At 39.8% G+C, this 26,041-nt stretch overlaps 1 protein-coding gene across 2 annotated transcripts in view; it reads left to right on the top strand.

Moving 5' to 3' along the window:
• The window catches only part of LOC101888520 (low-density lipoprotein receptor), a 473,897-nt gene that overhangs the window by 76,032 nt on the left and 371,824 nt on the right, over positions 1–26,041 (top strand). For both annotated transcript variants that reach the window (XM_059123371.1, XM_059123370.1), the window contains exon 2: positions 12,607–12,747. In XM_059123371.1, coding sequence (XP_058979354.1) covers positions 12,607–12,747 — 141 coding nt within the window. The remainder of the gene's footprint in view (positions 1–12,606; positions 12,748–26,041) is intronic.

Genomic DNA, 26,041 nt, shown 5'->3' with positions numbered 1-26,041 from the left:
CTTTCTATATTTTCCACAGACGAGCCGAAGGTCGTCTTTGGTTCATAGACGAGCCGAAGGACGTCTTTGATTCAAAGACGAGCTAAAGGTCGTCTTTGGTTCATAGACGAGCCGAAGGACGTCTTTGGTTCAAAGACGAGCTGAATGTCGTCTTTGGTTCATACACGAGCTGAAGGTCGTCTTTGGTTCATAGACGAGCTGAAGGTCGTCTTTTGTTCATAGACGAGCTGTGAAGGTCGTCTATAGTCCATAGACGAGCTGTGAAGGTCGTCTATAGTCCATAGACGAGCTGTGAAGGTCGTCTTTGGTCCATAGACGAGCTGTGAAGGTCGTCTTTGGTCCATAGACGAGCTGTGAAGGTTGTCTTTGGTCCATAGACGAGCTGTGAAGGTCGTCTTTGGACCATAGACGAGCTGAAGGTCCATAGACGTGCTGTGAAGGTCGTCTATTGTCCATAGACGAGCGGTGAAGGTCGTCTTTGGTCCATAGACGAGCTGTGAAGGTCGTCTTTGGTCCAAAGACGAGCTGTGAACGTCGTCTTTGGTCCATAGACGAGCTGTGAAGTTCGTCTATAGTCCATAGACGAGCTGTGAAGGCCGTCTGTAATTCATAGACGAGCTTAGAAGGTCGTCTATAGTCCATTGACGAGCTGTGAAGGTCGTATATAGTCCATGGACGAGCTGTGAGGGCCGTCTATAGTCCAAAGACGAGCTAAAGGTCGTCTATAGTCCATAGACGAGCTAAAGGTCGTCTATAGTCCATAGACGAGCTAAAGGCTCAGCTGTGACACTCGAAGTGAACAGAAGTGCTTTAAGTCTCGCGGACAGTTTGCAAAAGATTTTAAAATTCCTATCGGTTTAACTTAGTGGTTTACGTTTACCTTTGGTGATACCATAAGAAAAAAACAATGGATTTATTACAAGTCTCAACAATTGTATGTAATAAATGTAATTTGTCGATAGCTTCTGCTAATTATGTATGGTGCCGTAACTGCGACAGAAAATACCACTTCTCAACATGTTCGGTGCTCTCTGAAGCCAGTTACAAAACCATGAGCACGATGAGAAAATTGGAATGGAAATGTGAGATTTGCAAGCCAAGGCAAAAATCTCCTAACAACACATACCAAACATTCGTCTATACTGGTGAGACGCAATCTAATACAAACCAACAAAATGAACCTGTGGCTGAAAACCCCACAACACCTCAAATACTGAGTGAAGAACAAATGTCAGTGGAGACAAATGTTCATAAACAACAACAGAAGAAACCAAGAGAGGATGATGTTGGAAATGGTGATAGCAGTCTCAACAACAACAGAAAACGATTTAAAGATAAACCAACACTCATTATCCCCAACAACAACAACACAATACATGAGCCTCTGCCTAACCGTAATAATGAGTATGCAGAGCTCAGGTTGGACATAGGAGAACTGAAAACAGCAATGCAGCAAATGATCATTAACATGAATGCATTTACTGTTTCCAACAACAACATGACTGAGAGTCTCAATAAAATAAATGATACACTTGCTAATATCTCTACTCAGGTCGTTGACCTCCAAAACAAAGATAAGGAGAAGAGTAGACAGATAAATGAAATGGAGATGAGAGTGAAAAAATTAGAGCAAAAGATGATTGAGCGCAATATAGAAATTAACAGCGCGAATGCTGTCGGAATGGAGACAGAGACGGTTGTCAAGAGGATTGCAGCTTCTATGGGTGTCGAAGTAAACGACTCTCATATTGAGAACTCATATAGAATAAAATCAAAGAATAAGATAATTGTTGAATTCTCTTCAATGCTTAAGAAAAAAGAGATAATGAAAAACTTGAAGAGACATCGAATCGATGAGTGCGTTATTGATGGGAATAATAATTGTCCAACAAATAGATACATCTATATTAACGATGAGCTTACGGCAGAAAATAGACGTATCTTATGGATGTCTAAAAACAAAGCCAAAGAAATGGACTGGAAATTCGTGTGGACTAAAAATGGTCAAATATACGCAAAAAAGAATGAAAACTCTACACAAATTTCCATAAACAATCTCAATGATATTGAACGTATTTCAAATGAACCACAATAAAAAAAGCAAGGAAAACAATTTATTACCGCATTAGAGGATAAAATAACAAGCAATAACACAAAGCCTAATTTTTCAAACTTTTTTATGAAAAAGTCAAAATTAAAACAAAATAAATTGAATAACTAAAAAAGACTATTGATTCTTTCTTTTTTAATAAATAAAATAAAAACAAAATGAATTACCACACTAACTTTAATGAAATCAATAAATATTACGTTAAACAGCCAATATCTTTGATATGTATGAACATACGATCCATTAGAAAACATTTCACTGATTTTTTAACTAGAATTAAAGATTTAATTGGAGAAATAAAAATAATAATTCTAACAGAGACAAACATAAACGATGACGAAATACAGTTCTATCAAATAAAGGGTTATAACTCAACATTTTTAAATAGAGAAAAAAGAGGAGGTGGAATCGCTTTATATATAAATAATGAAATTGCATATAATGAAATGAATATAAACACAACGTTCTTTGAAACTAATTTCATAGAATTAACAACGAAAACTAACTGTCTAACAATAATTCCTTGCTATCGCCCTCCGAATCTTAACATAAAGAAATTCATTGAGGAACTAGATCAATGTATAAACAAGATCAACAAAAAACATGGAGTCATACTTGTGGGAGATATGAATCTTGACATTTGTAGCAATAGTTCTTTATCAAAACTATATTTGGATATGTGTGCGTCAAACGGTCTAAGGAGCTATATCAACGGAAAAACAAGAGAAGATGAACGTACAGGGAGTAGAACTTGCATCGATCACTTGTTTATTAGATATAACTCTAAATTCGATGTAAAATCAGCAATCATTGCAACAAACATATCTGATCACTACACTGTATTTGGATCCATTATAACGGAGAATACTGAAATGGAACCCAGCAACCAAGTTATAGAAAATTTAAAAATAAACAATAAAAAAGTTAGTGATCTGATAAAAAACATAGACTGGAATAAAATTATCGAAGAAACTAATGGTACAAATGAGCTATTTCTTAAAATTTACAACACTTTTCGAGAGATTTATGAAAAGTCAACTGAAATTAAAATAAATAGAAAGAAAAAAAGAAATGATCACCCATGGTTAACCGAAGAACTTATTAACTGCTGTAATATACGAGATAATTTATACAAAAAATATCGCAAAAACAAAAGTAAAACTAATGAACAACTATATAAACATTTCAATAACCAACTAAATAAGAGAATTTTAAATGCCAAAAACTCTTTTTATTATCAGAAATTTATCCAAAATAGAAGCAATATACGTGAGACATGGAAAACTATAAATCAAGTCATTGGCAAAAAAGTTAGTAGCATAGACGAAACTATTAAAATCAATTTTCCAAATCAAAACAAATGTGAAATCACTGAACAATTCGCAAAACAGTTTAAATATAACGTAGAAAACATCATACATACATGCGATAAAAAAACATTGTCTGATGCTGAAACAACCATTTCAAATTCAATCTATATTGAAAACACAAACACTACAGAAATCAAAAACATACTAAAAGGACTCAATACGAAAAAAAGTGCGGGTTTAGATGGCATTAGACCCATAGACTTAAAAACCAATGCAGAAATTATGGCGCCCGTGATAACTGATCTCATAAACAGAAGTATAGATGAATCTATAATTCCGGAACTTCTCAAGACATCTATAATCCGTCCGATATACAAGAGTGGAGCTAAGTCAGCGTTTGAAAATTACAGACCAATCTCGATCCTGCCAACAGTTGAGAAAGTTCTAGAAGAAATAATTGCTAGACGGTTAAATAACTTTTTAACCAGGTTCAATGTTATTAATAAGAATCAGTATGGCTTCCAAAGAGGCAAAAGTATAAACCAGCTGCTGGGCTACTTCTCCAATGAAATAAACCAAAATTTATCGAACCATAAACATTGTCTTGCAATGTTTATAGATTTCAGCAAAGCATTCGATACATTATCGCACGAAAAACTACTAAGCATTCTTGACAGAAATGGAATTAGAGGAAATACCCTAAAGTGGTTCGAAAACTATTTAAAATGCCGTAGCTTTAGAGTGAAGGTAGACAATTGCACAAGCACCGAACAACGATTAGTGTATGGTGTACCTCAAGGATCTAAACTCGGACCGATTCTATTTATTATATATGCAAATGACATGGTAAAATCGCTTAACGACAGTACAACTTTCTCGTACGCTGATGACACAGCTGTAATAGTCTTTGATAAGGCGTTAGACTCAGCACAACTTAGAATGCAAAATGAAATGAATAAGCTAACAAAATGGTGTCACGATAATGGACTTGTTATAAACGCCAATAAAACAAAATTAATGCATTTTAGATCAAGACATATGCCAACCAGAGAAATATCTATTTTATTTCATGGTTATGATTGCTTACACACGAATCAACAAAGCGAAGAAAAATGCACAACAACAATTGAGTTGGTTGATACCTATAAATACCTCGGCGTGCTATTAGACAGTAACTTCAAATGGAAACCCCATATCGAAAATGTACGAAAAAAGTTACGGAAATCGTCATACGCTATCTATCATTTAAGCAATTGCGCGCCATATCACGTTTTACGACAAGCGTACTTCTCCTTGGTAGAATCCTATTTACGACATGGTATAACGGCCTGGGGTAATGCTGCTGGGTGCAGAACAATTGAAGCTGCACAAAATAGTATATTAAAAACTCTCATGAAAAGTTTACATAAATCAAAACAAAATCAGCAACAAACACTAGATCATCAACGAGATTCAACATTGCCTTCTATTCAATCAAACAATACGAAAACACTGTACAATAACCTACACATATTAAAAATCAAAAGTCTATATGAAACAACAATTGTGAACGAATTCGCTGATGATAATAACCTTATACAACATATAAACCACAGCCAAAATACGCGGAGACGAATTGAAAGAAGGTGTAAGGTCCCCAGCTATAAAAACGACTATGGCAAAAGAGCGCTAGCAGTAAGCCTTCCCACTACCCTAAACCGGCTACCACTTACTATACTTAATAATAAAAATAAGATTAAAAAGAAAATAGCATTAAAATCCCACTTCATAAATTGCCAATAATATGACTCTTTATATGAATTGTTAATATCATTAAATATTAGATGCAAAATTGTATATTAAATATGAATATTTTGTATATATGTATATATTTATATATTTAAATATTTAAAATGTAATACTAGCTGAACTGGCAGATGTTATTGAGACACATATTTTATGTTACTTTTTAAGCCGAGCCTGCAGACAAGCCCAAAGCTTCGCGGGTTCATTGAATTGTAATTTTTTTGAAATACATAAATAAAATAAATAAAAAAAAAAAAAAAAAAAAAAAAAAAAAAAAAACGAGCTAAAGGTCGTCTATAGTCCATAGACGAGCTAAAGGTCGTCTATAGTCCATAGACGAGCTAAAGGTCGTCTATAGTCCATAGACGAGCTAAAGGTCGTCTATAGTCCATAGACGAGCTAAAGATCATCTATAGTTCATAGACGAGCTGAAGGTCGTCGTTGGTCCATAGACGAGCTGTGAAGGTCGTCTATTGTCCATAGACGAGCTGTGAAGGTCGTCTTTGGTTTATAGACGAGCTGTGAAGGTCGTCTTTGGTCCAAAGACGAGCTGTGAAGGTCGTCTTTGGTCCATAGACGAGCTGTGAAGGTCGTCTTTGGTCCATAGACGAGCTGTGAAGGTCGTCTTTGGTCCAAAGACGAGCTGTGAACGTCGTCTTTGGTCCATAGACGAGCTGTGAAGGTCGTCTTTGGTCCAAAGACGAGCTGTGAAGGTCGTCTTTGGTCCATAGACGAGCTGTGAAGGTCGTCTTTGGACCATAGACGAGCTGAAGGTCCATAGACGAGCTGTGAAGGTTGTCTTTGGTCCATAGACGAGCTGTGAAGGTCGTCTTTGGACCATAGACGAGCTGAAGGTCCATAGACGTGCTGTGAAGGTCGTCTATTGTCCATAGACGAGCTGTGAAGGTCGTCTTTGGTTTATAGACGAGCTGTGAAGGTCGTCTTTGGTCCAAGGACGAGCTGTGAAGGTCGTCTTTGGTCCATAGACGAGCTGTGAAGGTCGTCTTTGGTCCATAGACGAGCTGTGAAGGTCGTCTTTGGTCCATAGACGAGCTGTGAAGGTCGTCTATAGTCCATAGACGAGCTGTGAAGGTCATATTTGGTTCATAGACGAGCTGAAGGTCGTCTTTGGTGCATGTACAAGCCGAAGGTCGTCTAATTTCTACAGATTATCTATTTTGTATTTTTTTTTTGCTCCACTGTGCCATCATTCACCCATTGGCAAACTACTACCTCAATATATTTTTGCTTTTCAATTTTGCATTCTGCTTCCAATTGTTTTTCATTAAACGAACATGACCTCTCCCAATGCCGCTGAAAATCGTCACGAATTCACGTTACTCAATTAAAAAAAAAAAAAAAAAAAAAAAAAGGGGGAATCGTATGTTTGTTTGCCAATAGTTCTATTGAATACTATATAATATTAAATGAAATGTTTAGGCATGACAGGGTCCCACAGGGGTAAGGCCGGAGGTATCCACCCTCAGTGGGAAAATTAATAGTAGCTTTGTTTGTTGGGAACAAGTTACAATGTAAATTTAAAAAACAATTCTTTGTAATTCCTATTTTTAAATCATTTATTTTATTTATTTATTTTTATTTTTCTTTAGAAACAAAAAACAATTTGTTGATCATGATTTGTAAACAAAATCATGTTGATGAAATTGGAAATTGGCTTTCCAAAATTCGTATTTTTTTGGTAAAATAGTTTAAAAATCGGAAAGGGATCCATTTCCCTTTGGAAGTGTGGTGTCATTTGTGACCATTTAATTCTTAGCAAGGTAAATATCGTGCATCTCTATATAGTCGGTCTAATGGCAGCCTCTGTATTTTTAAAAACGAGTTACTGTCATTGTGTTATTTAAGATCAGAAGAAGCCTATATACCCGCTATGAACACTAAACGGCCTCCTTAGGCCAGTTGAGTGCCAAGTGATTTGTATAGAAGTCTGGAGATTCAGTGAGTTTTTACTGAGCCTATAAAGTCAAGATTATAACTAGGAATGTTTCGATTTCAAAAAAAAAAAAAAAAAAATTAGACCTCTGAGAGACAGTGTAGAAGAGCTGAATACCGGAGAGATTGTCTATATAATATAAGTACCAGCAACTGTCTCGAGGAGGGCGAAGGATCAAGTTAGTGTACATATAGGCGATAAATCTTCGTGAAAGACGGAAGTCAGGGCTAGAATACCGAAAAGATTTCGGAGTCCCCATTATCAAGATCAGTTAATAGGTCAATGATTATCTACAGAGAACTTACGCTAATATAGGGTTGTTTTTGCGAATTAAACCATTTTAAAGAATATGATGAGCAGAGAGTCTTCCTTGGAGATTTCAGTGATCTGGAAGCAAAGTCTGTAATTTACAGGTTATGGTTAGATATCTGTAAATACGGCAGTATCATTGAATATTTTATGATCAGATGCACTTAAATAAAACCTGTACAAAAGAGCTGAATGTCAAGGAGCCTCCATAGGCTAGCTGAGCGTCTGAAAGTTTCTTTATATGCTTGAAGGTCCGATGATTCCATATATGCAAGCAGAAAGTCAAATGAGTTTTTGTAAACGATTTAAAGACGAGCTAAATGCCATGGGCTAGGTAAAGGCCTTTGCGACTATATGGACAAGCAGAAATCCTGAAGGATTTCCATGAAGTGTTAAAATGCCAATGAACTTCTGCAGGGGAATAATAGTGACTTTAGGAATTTTTAAACCAACTAAAATCTAATCTTAATGTCCAAGATTAAGGCATTGATGTCTTGATATTTCAGCGGTGAGTCTTTACACACCACCTGAAAGACGCGGAGTATAAAAAATAATACGAGCGGAGAGCGGCCATCGGTTGTTATGGCGGCCCACACAATCACCATGGCCGGCGCTTGAACTCTGGTTGCCAACCGAAGGTGTACATTTTCAGCTGACCTCTTTGGCAGGAAAACACGATCATTTTGTTTGTTTACAAACTGCTGGACAACAAATGTTTTCTCATCGGAGAGGAGAAAACCAAATTCGGCAGTTCACCACTCCAAGCGAAGCATGTCTTTAGCTCTTTTGAGTCTATTTTCTTTCTGTTGCGGTGTAAGTTCATGCACTTTTTGGAATTTCAACGGCTTTACCCCGAGCTCATTTTTCAATATTTGCCCAATGGAATATTGCGATATGTTCAGCCCACGAGCCATTTTTCGATCACTGCGATGCGGGTTTCGATCAAGTCTCTTCTTTACTTTTCGAATCATTTCTGCTGATGTTGCTGTTTTCTTCCATCCACTTTCTTGACGTCCGGCTAAGCTACCAGTAGCACGGTATCGAGCGATGGTACGAGACTCAAAAGATTTATTCACATTTAAATGCTGGAGTGCTCTAATGTAATGTAATGTAAAGAAATTACACTATCACGCTTCAATTCCATCACGAGTAAATTTTTTTCTTGTAAACAATATAATGAGCTGCCACTGGAATAATTTTAACAGCTGTCGGATGACTAGCTTAGAAATGACAGCAGTCTGAAGTTGGTTGCAGTTTTTTCATCTCACCCTGTATATTATCCTCACAACAGACCATGCGTTACAAAAATGTTTGTATGTGTGAAATTTGAAGAGAGTTAGTTTCTGTTTTTCAATTTCTATGAGCGTTTTAGTTTTCAAAATCTTGAACTCAATGAGGGGGAAGTACCAGGAGAAATGGTTCGATCTCTACCATCTTCATAAAATATCTAGAGTTGATGGAAATATTGAGATGGGTCGATTCCGAAAGGAATTGGATGTTTTCTTCGCGTTTTATGATTATCATGGATGTTCAAAATTTTGATCCCTTGTGGGTGAGGTACCATAAGAAGTGGACCAATATATCCCATATTCACGGCAGATCTTGTGTTAGTAGAATTAATGGGATGTATGAAATATGAAGAGAACCGGATACTTATTTCGGATTTTATAATCGTTTTGATTATTCAAAACGTTGACCCTTGGGCGAGGTACAAGAAGAAATGGTCCGATTTATACCATCTTCATAACAGATTTTGTGTCACTGGAAATATTGAGATGTGCACGTCGGACAGACGGACGGGCATTGCTAGATCGACTTCAAATGTCCTGAAACGGATTTGGTCCAAAGAGACCTAGGGTCAAAAACTGTTATTGCGATGAGCCACTTTTTGGCCTTATCAAATAATATATATACCCTCTCTTGCCATGATTGCTTTGTGATGACAAATCGTCGCATTAACTTTTCTTCCCGAAAAAAAAATGAAAATTGTGTTTGCCAGTATTAATTTAAATATTTGTATTTCAATTATTTGCCATTTTTAATTTCATACTCAGAATGAAACTTTTATATGAATATCATGTCATAAAAATGAATTATGTCATCAAATAAGTCATATTACAGGCACAAAAAACTCGTTTCAAAATTATGACTAATTGCCATGGAGAAAACAAATTACAAAATATGAATAATTACGAAATTGTTGTTTTCGAAAAGCTATGTAGGAAGTAGTATTACATTCTGTGCTTTATATAGGCGTCTACTGTATAAAAAAGTTTAGTAACACCCCTTTGACTTCCCGTCCGGCATATAAAAGCATTTTCAAATATTCAAAAGATGGATATTTTAAATGGAAACTAATTTGAATTTCATCACGCCACAGAAGAGGGCATTTGTTCGGATTTAATATTAGCCTAAGTACCTCATATTCATCTCCTTATATTCTCTCCTAAAAATATTCAAAATATTCCTTAGTTGCAATACTGCACCTGCTATATTTCACGACTGACACTGATTGAAAATAAAAAAAAAAAAAAAAAAACGAAATCACAACAAATTAATCAATCGATTGTCAATAGATGCGACTTTTTGTTGTCATTGTTGTTGTTATTTGTTTTGATCAAACCATTTGTGTTATTTATTGTTTTCAATTAAGCGAAATTTGTTTTGTTTTTATTTGACTCTGTGGCCAATAATAAAGAATTAGAATGACAATAACAACAAGTATTCTACGTTTCTAAAAATTCTCAAAAAAAAAAAAATAATAAATAAATAAATAAATAAATAAATAAATAAATAAAATAAAAACATCTTCTATAAAGTCTAGAATTTTTATATATACATATAAAAAATATATCTTTTCATCCTTCGAAAAAAAAATCACGTTTATTTCTCCTCCCGAAAAATAATTTTTAAGAAAAGTCCTTTGAATATAAATTTAAAAAGCATATTTAAAGCATATTTTTTTAACAAATATATTTTTATTGATCCTTTAAACAATCTTGTCTCTATATCTTTTAAAAAGAAAAATTATTTTAACAAGGAAATAGTATCAGTCGATTTCGTGGACAGATTATACCCCAGCCTTGCGTTACGATTATTCAAACTGTTGATCATTTATGGGAGATGTTTCGAAGAAGTGGTCCAACATTGTCCATTACGTATCTGACCTAAATCTGATATTATGTTGAGCTACATCGACTTCTTTCTTTGCATTTTATGTTCAAATATGCGGGAGATGCCGTTTATGGCTGACCGGAGCATTCCAATTTATCAAATACTGATAAAAATATTGGTATGTGCAACATTTTAAGAAAAACTAATATTTATTTCCAATTTTATGCGACTAATGAATATATTGAACCTTCGTGGGGGAGGTATTCAATTATTGGGGGGGGTGAAGTTAAATATCAACCCTTTGTGGTGAAATTACTTGATGGAGTGGACCGATTATGTCCATTTTCGCACTTGACACAGGACTGATAAAAATATTAGGATTTGCTTAGTTTGAAAAAAAAAATCGGATGATTCTTTCTTATTCTGTTTGGTAAATTATTTTCTGTGAAAATATTGACGTGCCAGAAGGAGTGGATCTATATTGTTCATCTCCGAACTCGATGAAAGTTTGACAAAAACTAAATTGGACAAAGTTATCGTGTCCTTCGGTCCAGACAACGCCTAGATCGATCCTAAATGCCCTGTAACGGATTTGGTCCAAGGAGACCATGCTGGACGATTCTATAAAAAATTTTTATTGAAAATCCACAAAAAAAAAACTTTAACACGTCTAGGTCTATTGGCTCATTGAGGGAACACTCCTAAAAAATTGAATTTTTTGGTCTGTTGCTTCTTTGAGAAAATTTCATTAAGATACTATATTTAAAAATCCGCTTTTATTGATCTGTTGGTTCTTTAAGGTAATTTCCTTCAAAAAGCCAAGTTTTATGGTACTTTGACTTTTGTGAAAACACCTATAAAATCCATGGTTTTGGTCCGTCGGTCCTTTAAAAATGCACGTTTATCGGTCTGTTAGTTCTTTAAGAAAATATCCTTCTAAGAAACAAATTTAATGGCCCATTGTCCTTTCCGAATATATCCTTAAAAATCCACTTTTATTAGTATATTTAAAAAATCTACGTGTTGTTGTCTGTTGGTCCTTTGAGAAAATATCCTTAGAAAATCCACATTTATTGATCTGCTGGTCCATTAAAAAAATATATTTGAAAATCATACTTTATTAGTCTGTCGCTCCATTGGCAAATTATCCCTAAAAATCCGTGTTCATTTGCGAAAATGTCGTCAAAAAATCCACATTTATTGGTCCATTGAGAAAATATCCTTTTATAAGTCTGTTGGTTCTTTGGCAAAATATCCTTAAAAGTCCGTGTTTATCTATCTCTTGGTCTTTTGAGAAAATTACCTTTAAAACCCACATTCAGTAGTCTTTTGGTTGTTTGAAATAATATCCTTAAAAAGCCATATTTACTAAAACATTGAGGAAATATCCTTTAAAACTCCACGTATAATGGTCTATTGGTCCTTCGAGAGTTATACTTAAAAAATCCTCATTTATTTGTCTGTTGATCTATTAAAAACCGACCTTTTATCCCACATTCAGTGATCTTTTGGTTCTGTAAGAAAATATGCTTTACAAATCCACTATTGTTCCTTTAAAGTAATATCCTTGAAATCCTAATCCTTCGACAAAATATCATTCTAAAACCCACTTTTAATGGTCTCTTGTACCATTGAGAAAATTTCCTTAAAAAATCCAATTCTAATGGCCTGTGGGTCCTTTGAGAGACTATCTTTAAAAATTCATATTTTTTGCTCTATTGGTTCCTTGAGAAAATATCCCTTAAAACCTACATTTATGGGTTTTTTGATATTTGAAAAAACATCCTTCAAAAATTTACATACATAAATCTTTTAGTTCTTTAACAAATATTCTTAAACAGGGTTTTCAAGCAAAGTTTTCTGGTCGTTCGGCTATTTAAAAAAATATTCGTTTGAAGAAATTATTCTTTAAAAACGAACATCTTCTGCTTCTTTCAAGAAATATTCTGTAAAATATTTTTTTCGAAAAATTTCTTTTCAAAAATCCAAGATTTTATTCCATATTTTTTTCTTTGAAATTTCAGGTCAAAATTTAACTAAAGCTTGTGACGAGAAACAATTTCGCTGCGGCAATGGATACTGTTTACCCGTTCGCTTCCTGTGTGACGGTGAATCGGATTGTGCCGATCATAGCGATGAAATGATACCGGAATGTAGAATTAAAGGTAAGTGGTAAGAATATGAGCTTGCATTGCAATTAAACTATTAAAATCTTGAGGTTTGAAAGGCCATAGTAGGCTCAAACTCTATGGCTGTACTATGTGGGGAAATGAAAAACGTATATACCTTGAACCTTTCCGAAATCGATTGGGAACTTCGTAGAACTGTTAAGATTTATTTTCAATTTTTTAAGTCATTAAACAATTTTTTTTTTGATGAAATGGATCGATGTTGGATACAAGAATTCCAGGTCAAACATTTGTAGACTCATCATCCCAATAAAATCTAGTCTAGCCTACTATTCAATACACCACCCCTACCACCTCCTGACCACCTATTCGTCATCTCCTACAAACAAGGTTTTCACTCTACTGCAATTGATCTGTTGCTCTGAAAGCCTTCCTAAATATTGTGTTCGATTCACAGAATGTTACTATTGCTACCGAAAAATTGCAACATATTGAAGTTTTAAATTACCCATGGACACCTAACTGAGTATTTTGTTTCTTTTTTTTCGTGTGTGTTTCATCTCGGCAATTTCGCGAAATTCGTTAGCAATGCGCTCGAAAAAAAACACACGCCGTCATTCTTCATGCTATCAAGACTGCAACTTCTCTTTTTTTTGGTTCGAATCAGCCATCTGATGTTCCGTGTGCATGTTTGCATATGCATACGTTCATGTTCCAACATGGAACACACACGGTGGCAATCCAGCCATCCATCATCTTCATCATACTCATCTGTTTGGAGTGAAATGTGGCTGTCAATACAGAGGATAGAAAAAATAGAGAAACTTGGAAAAGTAGGAGGGCTGAAGCGGAAATTAAAAAAAAAAAAAATAATAAATCTGAACAGCCTCTTTATCGGTGAAGACCCTCCTTGACAACAACTTTGGCTGCGATGACTTTTTGGCCAGTCAGTTCATCGGCGAAGACTCCCACACTAGATAGGCTATCGTCAATGACTCTCTAACCAGATTGTTCATCGAATATAAAGACTGCATGGACAGCCAGGCTTTGCGATATTGACGGCAAGATTGTCGGTCAAACCTGTCCATCAACGCTGACTCCCTGGCAAAGCAGATCTTAGGCGAAGCCATCCAACTCTCCAACATATATCTCCTGATCAGCCAGTTCGTCAACATATTATCCCTGGTCAGCCAACTCGTCAGTATATACTCTTCGGGCTACCAGCTCCTCTGCATAGATTCCCCGGTCAGTCAACTCATCAGCATGGACAGCTAGTTCATCAGCATAGAATCCCTGGATAGCGAGCTCTCCCTCCTTGGATAGCGAGACTCCCTTGACAACCAGCTCGTCAACGTAAAGCCTGGTCATCCAGCTAATTAGCAGAAACTCCCTGGGCAGCCAAAGCATCAGTATAAACTCTTTGGGCTGCTAGCTCGTCAGCATAGACCGCTGTTCAGCCAGCTCTTTAGAATAGACTCTCTGCTCAGCCAACTCGTCAGCGTAGACTTCCTGGTCAGAAAAGTTGTGAGCATAGACTAGATCGTAAGCATAGATCCCCTGGGCAGCCAGATGCTCAGCATAGGGTCTCTGTATGGCCAGCTTGTCAGTATAGTACGCCAATGCGTCAGCATATACTCCTTGGGCTGCCAGCTTGTCAGCATAGCATCCCTGGCCAGCCAGCTCATCAGCATAGATTCTCTAGTTAGACAGCTCATCAGCATAAGTTTCCGGATCAGCTAGCCTGTCAGTGTAGATTGCCTGGCCAACCAGTATAGAATTCCTGGCCCGTCAGTCCGTCAGCATAGTCTTCATGGACAGTCAAGGCTTCGGAAAATACATCGTGGCCCGCCAGCTCGTTAGCGCAAACTTCCTGGCCAGCCGGCTTGTCAGCATAGACTCCTTGAGCAGCCAACTCGCCAGCATTGCATCCCTGGCCCGCCAACTCGTCAGCAGTGACTCCCTGGGCATACACTCTCTAGCCAATAGCTCGTCAGCCAGACTCCCAGGTCAGTCAGCTTTTCAACGTTGACTCCCAGCACAAATACCCTGGTCAGGCAACTCGTCAGCTTTGAATTCCTGGGCAGCTAACTTGTTCTCATAGACCTTTGACCAGTCATCTCATCAGCATAGACTTCCAGGAAAACCAGCTCCTCAGCATAGACTCCCAGGCCTGCAAGCCCGCTAGCATAGTTTACCTGGACAACCAGCACCTCAGCATAGACTCCCAGGTATGTAAGTTCGCCAGCATAGTTTTCCAGGCAATCAAATCGTTAGCATAGACTCCCAGCTCGTCAGCGAAGAATGCCTAGCCAGCTAGCTCGTCAGCATAGACTCCCTGACCAGCCAGCTTGTCAGCGTAGATTCCCTGGTTAGTCAGCTCATCAGTACCGACTTTCCTGGTCAGCTAGCTCGCCAGCGAAAATTTCCTGGCCAAGTAGCTCTTTGATACAGACTCCCAGGTCGGCGAGCTCATCAGCATTGATTTCCTAAACAGCCAGCTTGTCAGCGAAGACTCTCTGGTCCGGCAGCTCTTCGGTACAGTCTTCCAGATCAGCAAGTTCGTCGTCGACTTTACAGACTCACAAGGCCGACAGGTCTGCTGTCCCTTCGTCCTGTTTTCTATGATATTCTTTGACTGTTTTATACTACATTCTACACCCTACTGTGATGGGAAATTGACCCTCGTTTTGACATTCTCTCGCCTTCTTTTTTTTTTTGTCCTCAGCTACTGATTGGCATTATGCCAACATGTTGTTATTTGCTCCATTCGAGAGTCGCCTTAGGTTTGAACATGAAATACTAGCGCAGCGTTATTAGTATGTGGATGTTATTTGATGTTTTGCGTATAGCGAATGTTTCGATAGTTTGCAATTACTGCAAGCTGAAAGGGCTGACTCTTCGATGGCGGCTTATTTGTAAATATACATCATATCTGCATTTGATAGCATGCACAGAGCTAGTTTTGAAATTCTACGAAGAAAAAGAGGGGGCGGGGGGGTCAATTGAACGTAATTTAAGTGCATGTCACCAAAATGGAACTTCATCAGCATTGCAAGTGCCTAAAAGTATGCAGCATTCATGGAAATACTTATTAGACTTTGTCAACTATTGCTGATATATATCGTATCTTGTAAGATAGGGTTCTCAAAAAGGTGTTCATCAAGAAGGGTTAAGTTTTATTAAATACAGCCTAAAAGTATGCATTACATCAGCTCATCTTTAGGTTTTAAAGAGTTCCTTGGGGAGTTTTAAAGAGTCCCTTGGGGTTCTTCCTTAAGACCGTCTACGAAAACAATTTTTACCTTATCCATATGCCTTGGTACTCACTTTCCCCATAGTTTTTCCAGCAACTTATGTTTAAATACCCCTTTCGTTACTGTCTCCTAAAAGTATGCATCACAATTCGCCTTATTTCTCAAATATTTGATTTGTTTGGTCTTTATTACATTTTATTTCTTAATAACTCTTCATAATCCACAATTGATTCCCATATTTAGTTTTAATGACTCCCATCCCTTTAGAATTCGGAATTATCCTTAATCTAGGCAATAATATCTATTAAGCCCTAAAAATAAATAACCCAAAAAAAAAACGAAAAATATTTAAATAAATTATTCCACCGTGGGCTGCGTGTTCATGTGGCATTATTATTAGTTGTTGTAAAGCGACTTAACATTTATTATTGCTCACATCACAATAATCATCATCTACACCGTTCTGCTCATCCTCCTCTCCAATCCCCCTTTGATAACCTCAATAATGGTGCTTTTTTCCAAAGCGAACACACATATCGTTTATTTAACTGGTCCATGGTGCCAAGTTACCATTTCTTTCTTCTATTCTTCTGCCACACACACACATGCAGACCCAAATCCTCCAATGGATTCTTGAATAATCTTTAACTTTAACACTCAACTTTCTTAAGAGTTTTGTAGGCCCGCCCTGCCACCTCAGCCAGTGAACAATGAGAACAATAACCCAGAAAAGGAAATAAAGGACACGCACACTGAAGCGAGTGGATTTTCGTTTGAAAATCTCCATGGTAATATTAAATAGATTTAAACCATTTGCTGCTCTGGATGAGACCCTTAACGTACATCTCAAGCATAAACGCTCACACATACATTCTCCAAGTTCTCTCCATGTATATCCTTTGAAATGTTAAATATCAAGAAGAAAAGAAAAAGTGAAAGTGTGTGGTTAGCTGTACGGCCCTTTGTTTTCTCGTACATGTGCTATTTGTAGGCATTACCAGCCGAGCAGGGCAGAGAATCAAAAAATAAATATCAAGAAAAATCTCCTCTTTTTTTTCTTAGATTATAATGGTTTACACGTGATATTTGTCGATGTGAATATAGAACAAATGAGCTCTCATTTTATTGCATATCATTTCGATTGAAGAAGGTAGGGGGTTGCTACGCCTTCTCCTTTGGATGACTGGCAGTTGGCTCACTTTCCCCCAAAGAACATTTTCTTAAATGTGAGTCAGTTTGATTTGTAAATATCTCTTGAAGGTATTGTTTTTGGTACGGCAGCTGAAAGGGAAAGGGGTCTTTGCAAACAGAGATGAAGGGGTTTCCACAGACAAGATTACGGACGTCTTTATACGGCAGGAGGTTCTCCTAAACAATCAGAAATCTTTTTTTTGGAAATCTGAAGATTAAGTTGTTAAAAAAAATAAGTTTAAGGAGGAGTTTCTCTCTTCGCCTTATTTCCCTTATTCTCACCCTGACAATATGTAGGCCTACTTGAAGTCTAGAAAGCCTTTTGAAAGGGGAGAGACCAAGCTTTGACCATATATACCCTTAAAAATTTGTTATTCGCCGATAAATTGCTGGATAAGGAGCTGAGATTATTGCCTTTAAGCTTAAAGTGAGGAGTTGACTTACCAGGTACTCATTGCCGAGAAGCTGGATGACTACTGACGAAAAGACTGGACAAGGAGTCTATGCTGACTAGCAAGCTGGTCGGAGGGACTTCACTGACGGGCTGGGGTACGGGAAGTCTGTGTTAACTAGCTGGACGGCCAGAAAATCTATGCTGATGATTGGCCGACTGGCCGGGGAGTCTATGTTGGTGAGCTAACTGGACAGGGAGTTTATGCAGCTAAGTTGGATGATCTGGGAGTCTATGCTGGAGGACCATGGAGTCTACACTGGCAAGCTGGAGGGCCAGGAAATCTTTTAGAAAAGATCGGTTGAACTGGAAGTCGTCAGCGCTGACGAGTTGGCTGGCCAGGGAGCTTATGCGGCCAAACTGGATGGCCAGGGAGTCTATGCTAACGAGCTGGAGGACCAGGAAATCTTTTCTGAAGAGCTGAAAGGCCAAGAAGTCTACACCGAAGAGCGGCTGACCTAGAATTCGGCACCATTGGCATGTTCGCTGCCCAGGGAGTTTATGCAGTTAAGTTGGAAGGCCAGGGGGTGTATGCTAACGAGCTGGAGGACAAGGGAGTCTGTACTAGCGAGCTGGAGGGGCATGTATTATATACCGACGATCTTAAGGGCCAAGGAGCATATGACAACGAGCTGGACGACCAGGAAATCTGTGCTGACGAGTTGACTGGCTGGCCGGGGAGTCTATGATAGCGAGCTAAGTGGACTGGGAGCTTATACAGCCAAGTTGGAGGACCAGGGAATCTATGTTACCGAGCTGGAGGACCAATAAGTCTGTGCTGGCGAGCTGAAGGGCCAGTGAGTCTTCACTGAGGAGTGGCTGACTTGGAAATCGTCACCGCTGAAGAGTTTGCTGCCCAAGGAACTTGTGGTTGGTCAGGGAGCCTATGTTAACAAAACCAGGGACCAGGGAGTCTGTGCTGACGAGCTGAAGGGCTAGGAAGTCTCCACTTAACAGCAGCCGACCTGGAAGTCATCTTCGCTGACGAGTTCGCTGGCCAGTGAGCTTATGTAGCCAAATTGGATGGGAGCCTATGCTAATGATATGTAGAACCAGGGAGTCTGTGCTGGAGTGCTGGAGGGTCATGTAGTATATGCTAACGAGTTGAAGACCAGGTAAACTTTTCTGGTGAGTCGAAGTGCCAGGGAGTCTTCACCGAAAAGCGGCTGACCTGGAAGTCGTCACCGCTGACGAGTTCGCTGGCCAATGAGCTTATAAAGCCAAATTGGATGTCCAGAGAGCCTCTGTTAACGAAGGGCCAGGGAGTATATAATAACGAGCTGGCTGGTCGCGGAGTAATTACCAAATAGCGACTGACCTGGAAATCGGTTTGAACTTATGAAGCCAAATTGGACGGCCCGGGAGCCTATGCTAATGAGATGTAGAACCAGGGAGTCTGTGCTGGAGATGCTAACGAGTTCAAGACCAGGTAAACTTTTCTGGTGAGTCGAAGTGCCAGGGAGTCTTCAGCGAAGAGCGGCTGACTTGGAAATCGTCACCGCTGACGACTTCGCCTGCCAATCAGCTTGGATGTCCAGAGAGCCTCTGTTAACGAAGAGCCAGGGAGTATATGACAACGAGCTGGTTGGTCGGGGAGTCGTCACCAAATAGCGACTGACCTGGAAATCGTTGGCGTGTTCGCTGCCCAGGGAGTTTATATAGCCAAGTCAGATGGCCAGGGAGTCTATGCCAACTAGCTGGAGGATCAGGGAGTCTGTGTTAACGAGCTGGGGGGTCATGTATTCTTTACCGACGAGCTGGAGGGCTAGGGAATCTATTCTGACAAGCTGGCTGACTGGGTAGTCGTCACCGAAGATCGGCTGCCCTAGAAATCTTTACCGCTGACCAGGTAGTATATACGCACGAGTTGGCCTGCCAACTGCTTTATGTTGACAGTGATCGGAGAGTCTATGCTATGCTCTATGATAACGGGCTACCTATCCAGGGATTCTTTGTTGATGAAGTGGCAGGCCAGAGAGTTTATGCTGTTAAACTGGCTGCTAGGGATTCTAAACTGACTGGCTGGCTGGCCAAGAATTCTAAGCTGATGTGGTGGCTATATAGGGAGTTCATGCTGATGAGTTTCCGGATCAGGGATTCTACGCTGACGAGCTAGCTGCTAAGGATTCTACGCTTATGAACTCGATGACCAGGGAGTTTATGCTGAAAAGCTGGCTAACCAAGAAGTCTGTGCCGACAAGTTTGTGGACCAGGGATTCTATGCTGAGGAGCTGGATGATAGGGATTCTAAATTGACGTGCTGACTGGGCAAGAATTCTTAGCTGACGTGTTAGCCGTACAGGGATTTGATGATGACGAGCTGCCTGTACAGTGATTCTATGCTGATGGACTGGCAGCCGAGGTATTCTAAATTGACGAACTGGTTAACCAGGGAGTTTCTGATTACTAGTTATATTACTAGAGTATACTGACGAGCTAGCTGGCAAAGAAGTATATGGCGACGAACTAGCTTGCCTGGAAGCCTATGTTGACAAGCTGACTCGCGATGCAGTCTATGCTGAATGACCAGACAGCCTATATTTACAAGTTGGTGCCCAGGGGTTCTAATCTGATGAGATGGCTGGCTAGCGATTCTATGCTGATGAACTGGCTGGGCTGTGAGTCTATGCCGTCAAGCTGATTGAAAAGTATTCTGTGCCATCAAGCCGACTGTCCAGGGAGTCTATGCAGACGGGACGGCTGGCATGGGAGTGTATGCCAAAATAGTTGGCTGGTCGTTCAGGAAGTCTCTATAAAAACTCTTCCAGCTGCAAAGACTAACTGACTCATTTATTTAATTATCTGGCGTTCATCGGGTAGATTTCGAGTACATCTCCTGTCCAATTAAGATTTTATGGTAGTTTTAATGACTTCCAAGTCTTTTGCTAGTCAATAAGATCACCTGCTTTCAGTCTTTCTTATGTCGCTTTACAGGCTCACTAGATTCTCAATCAGGACTTTCTTTCCTGAAGTTCGACTATCAAATTTATTGTTTATTCCTTTTTTCATAATCACACATTGTTCCTGAGCCAATTTTTAAAAATTTGCTGACCCTAGCATCATTCAGTGGCCAGATGTGCCTTGTATGTTCATAATTTTAACTACTCCCTGATGTTGTTACGAGTTTGTACTTCCTTTTTACGTTGGGCGCCACATCAAGACTTTCGTGGAATAATTATTAATATTTCCTATAAATATTGTGAGATTTGATGGAAATTCCCTACGATATATTGCATATATTCTTTAGGTGCATGGTTTTGCTGTTTGAATTTTTTGTTGGGCGCCACATAAAGTTCTCTGTGCATAACTCTTCAAATTTTATATTAGATTTAAATTTCATTCTACTAAAAAAATGCTCTAACCAATAATGATTTTATTCTCCTTCTTACAAATTTTCTGTGGTCTTAGTTTTTTGATATTCCAAAGAAAACTTCTTGGTCTTCTACGTTTACATAATTGTTCGAAATAAAAAGTAGACTACACGATTTGTAGAAACCCCACAGCTAGCTAAAGCAAAAAGTGAAACAACCACTAAGAAATAGGATGTGTCTGCGATACGAGTTTTGAAAATTAATTCCATCAAGGTGTTTCATTCCAAAAAAAGAAAACTGGAAATAGAAAGTCAAACAATTCGTAAAACAAGTGATGCTCTCAATCATCAAGTGGCAGGTTTTGAAGAAAAAGGAGATCTCTTTTGCCCTGACGGTTTCTTCTCTCATACCCACAGAATTCCATGTTATTTCGTCTTTTTCTTGGTTGCCTCAAAAATTGTCTATCCAAAATTGATTGAATTTGTAATCGAAATGCTTTACAATATCCTACTGCCAGCAGAGTAATCCAAGTCGGAGCAGCTAATCCAAGTCCTTATTCATGAAGGAAAAAAAAGGAAAGACCTAAAATCCTAGAATGCATTGTCAGCAGCAGCCATAAAACAATGAACTGAACCACGTTCAAAGGCAATATTACTTTGCATTCGAAGATTTGTTCGAAGGAGAGTTATTGGCGATGGTGGGTAAATCAGACACAAGTCTCAATTTGTAAATTTGATTTTGAATAATTCAAGGAGTTATTTGAATTTCTGTGTTTCAGTTTGACACGAGTACGGTAATCTAATTTTATTGTATCGCATTAAATTGAATGTACAATTTATCGGTGGATTGGTTTTCCAATTAGGGAGGGTGTTATGGTAATGTAATAACTTAGCTTTAGAAGGATTGTTTAGAGACAGTCTTAAAGGGGGCACTTTTATTCTCTGCATGTCCTCAAACTTGTCAACAGAATCTCTCACCTGAAGAGACTTTGTTCAGTCAGTTCATCTATAAAGAGACTACCGGTGCAGGCAGCTACTGGCCAGTCAATTGGCTCATAAAGTGTCACTGGGTAGCCAGCTCGTTCGATCGTACTTTCGCAATTTGGCCAGCTAACTCGTCAGCATTGACTCCCTGGACAGAAAACTCGTCAGCGTATATTTCCTGGCTAGCAAACCTGTCAGCATATACTTTTTGGACATGCAACTCTTCAGAATAGACTCCCTGGCCCACCAACTCGTTAACATAAACTCCCTGATTAACCAACTCGTCAGCGTTGAATTCTTGGTCAGCTTACTCATGAGCATAAATTCCCTGGCCCGCTAGCTCATCTTCATAAACTCCCAGGCCAACCAAGTCGTCAGCGTTGTATCCCTGGCTAACCAACTCGTCAGCGTAGTATCCATAGCCAGTTAACTCGTCAGCATAAACTCATTGGCCAGGTAGCTAAAATAGACTCTCTGGTTTTCCAACTCGTCATTCTTGAATCCCTGACCAGCTAAATCGTCAGAATAAATTCCCTGGCCAGGCACCGCGTCAGCATAGACTCCCTGGCCCGCCAGCATGTACTCGCCTGATCAGCCAGCACGTAAACGTTGAATCCCTGGCCAGCTTACTCGTCAGGATAAGCTCCCTGGCCAGCTAGCCCGAGAGCATAGACTCCATGGCCCGCTAGCTTGTCAGCATAGACTCTCTGGACCGCCAGCTCGTAATCGTTGAATCCCTGACCAGCTAACTCGTCAACGTTGAATCCGTGGCCAGCTAACTCGTCAGCATAAACTTCCTGGCCAGCAAACTCGTCAGCATAAACTCCCAGGTCAGCAAGTTTGTCAGCATAGACTCCCTGGACAGCCAGTTTGTCAGCATAGACTCCATTGACAGCCAGATCGTCAGCATAGACTCTCTGGTCAGCCAGATCGTCAGCATTGAATCCTTGGCCGGCTAACTCCTCAGCATGAATTCTCTTGTCAGCCAGCTTCTCAACATAGACTCTCGGGCTCGCTAGTTCGTCGCCATAGACTGTCTGGACCGTAAGATCGTCTGTATAGACTTCCTGGCCAGCCAGCTCGTCAGCAAAGACTTCCTGGCCAGCCAGCTCGTCTATATAGACTCCCTGGCCAGTCAGCTCGTCAGCATAGACTCCCTGGCCAACCAACTCGTCAGCATAAACTCCCTGGCCCGCTAGCTCATCGTGTAGACTCCGTGGCCCGTTAGCTCGTCTGTATAGACTCCCTGGCCAGTCAGCTCGTCTATATAGACTCCCTGGCCAATCAGCTCGTCTATATAGATTCCCTGGCCAGCCAGCTCGTCTGTATAGACTCCCTGGCCAGCCAGCTCGTCTGTATAGACTCCCTGGCCAGCCAGCTCCTCTGTATAGACTCCCTGGCCAGCCATCTCGTCTGTATAGACTCCCTGGCCAGCCAGCTCGTCTGTATAATATCCCTGGTCAGCCAGCTCGTCTGTATAATCTCCCTGGTCAGCCAACTCGTCTCTATAGACTCCCTGGCCAGCCAACTCGTCTCTATAGACTCCCTGTCCAGCCAGCTCGTCTGTATAGACTCTCTGGCCAGCCAGCTCGTCAGCATAAACTCCCTGGCCCGCTAGCTCATCGTGTAGACTCCGTGGCCCGTCAGCTCGTCTGTATAGACTCCCTGGCCAGCCAGCTCGTCAGCATATACTCGTTGGTCAGCCAGCTCGTTAGCATCAACTCCCTGGGCAGCCACCTCGTCAGCATAAACTCCTTGGCCAACCAACTCGTCAGCGTCGAATCCCTGGCCAGCTAACTCGTCAGCATAAACTCCCTGGCCCGCTAGCTCATTGTGTAGACTCCGTGGCCCGTCAGCTCGTCTGTATAGACTCCGTGGCCCGTCTGCTCGTCTGTATCGACTCCCTGGCCAGCCAGCTCGTCTGTATCGACTCCCTGGCCAGTCAGCTCGTCTGTATAGACTCCCTGGCCAGCCGACTCATCAGCATAAACTCCCGGGCCAGCTAAGTCGTTAGCATAAACTCCCGGGCCAGCTAAGTCGTTAGCATAAATTCTTTGGCCAGCTAACTCGTCAGTAAAAACTCTTTGGCAAGCCAGTACGTCAGCATAGATTCCTTGACTAGCCAGCTCGTCAGCGTTGAATCCTTGGCCAGCTAACTCGTCGGCATAGTTATGCTGACCTACCACTGCGTCAGAATAAACTCCCCGGCCATCCGTCCAATCAGTGTTGAATCCCTGGCCATCCAACTCGTCAGCGTTTACTCCCTGGCCAGCCAACACTTCCGTATAGATTCCCAGGACCGACAGCTCATCGGTCCTGACACCCTGAACATCCAGCTCATCATATATAGTCTATAGAGCTCGTTTTTTATGTCGTGGTGTATATTGACACCCTTCCCCATGGAAATTACCTAGTTTTTCTCCAATATTAGCACTCGTATGCAAATAACTTCCATTTCTTTTCAATTCCGCCCAAACCTTACACAATAAAGGAGCCTCAACCGAATTAAGTCGAATGTTGGTTTTGCTGACTTTCTTATGTTGCCTCTCCTTGCCACCCCTTTTCCTCCCCTCCCAATTCTTAATGAAATGCAATGCATTTTCAACAATAAAAATGAATTTATGCATTTCGTCCTGAAACCTGAGGATAAAACAGACAATTACTAAAGGATAACCAGGATGAAACTCAATTTCAATTATTCTTTACGGGTGATAAATTTTGAAAATTGTTTTATATGGAGACAGACATGTACATGCATAGAGGTACGAGAGTGTGTGGTGAATGTGAACTGAATGAACAAAAACAAATTACTTAGACCAGAGAAAAAAAAAAAAAAACAGAACTGGGTTAGTTCGAAAATGAATTTACAGACGAACGAAATTTGTTTGTTTTCTATTCAAGTTGTAAATTGAAAAATTCGCCAGCCTTAATTTGTTTTTGTTTTGGTTATTTTGCCAAGTGACATAACATACAGACACACACATTATTTATGATGACAGAATTAGAAAATGGAATGTGTGGTAGTTTTAATTGAAAAACAAAATTGAAAAGGCAAAAGGGATATTCAAATTTGTGAAGGGAAGGAAAATTTGAAGTTTCGTCATGGGAGAAAGTAATGGAAGATTTGGCAGATAAGGATTAGGAAGTCATAGGGCAACAGATCAACTCTATTAGTCCTTTCAAATATTATTTATGAGAGAAGGTCTTAAAGTCGTTTTTACAAATCCTTTCTGAGATCTACTTACGCTCAAACTTACTGCCCCTTCCCAACCAGCTGCATTTCATCATTCCCTATATCTCGATTAGTTCCAGCAGCACTTTCTTCCTCCCTCTTCGCCTCACATAAATTGCATGTCCTAAATTATTTCTTCAGGTTAGTATGTCGTCTGTGATTCATTCAATACTCAAACAGGAATGGCAATCTTAAAAAAATGCAAAAAAACTGAAGAAAATTGAGAACGGAAAGAATGAAAGTGCAGACATTAAGTAGCAACGATTTTCCTTGGTTGCCCTCCTGGTGATTTTCTTTTTGTCTCCTCTCATTTCATTCTTTATTGTCTTTCGCACCAGCAAACATTCATTCAATTGAACTATTTTAAATTGTTCATCAGACAGACAGACAGATAGCGTCGGAACAATGGCTGGAGTTTATTGTTAAAAAGAAATGTGCAAGAATAGTTGAAATAACTAAAGGGCAATAGAAAATGCAGTGGAAAATGGCTGGGTGTAACATCAATGATGTTTGAAGAAGGAGCTGGAGGCGAGGTATTTTTAATAGTCCTGCTAAAGATCAGGAGTTTTTAATAAACCAATTGGCTTGGGAGTCTTTATGGAGGAGCTGCCTAGCCGACGAGGAATCTGCGCTGACACGTTGGCTCTCCACGGTGTATATGCTGACGAGCTGGAAGGCCAGAGAGTTTATGCTGATGAGCCGGATGGCTATGGTGTTATGCTGAAGAGCTTTCAGGTCAAGGACTCCATGCTGATGAACTGGTTGGTCTTAACGGACAAACTGGCCGTGGAGTCTATACTGACGAGCTGATTGGCCAGAGAGTCTATGTTGTCGAGCTGGTTGACCAGGGAGTCTATGCTGAAGAGCTGGCTAGCCATAGAGTCTCTACTGAAGAGCTGGCTAGCCAT

The sequence above is a fragment of the Musca domestica genome, unplaced genomic scaffold (assembly GCF_030504385.1).
Source record: "Musca domestica strain aabys unplaced genomic scaffold, Musca_domestica.polishedcontigs.V.1.1 24, whole genome shotgun sequence".
Taxonomy (NCBI): domain Eukaryota; kingdom Metazoa; phylum Arthropoda; class Insecta; order Diptera; family Muscidae; genus Musca; species Musca domestica.
The sequence above is the reverse complement of the archived record's forward strand: the minus strand, read 5'-3'. Positions and strand labels throughout refer to the sequence as shown.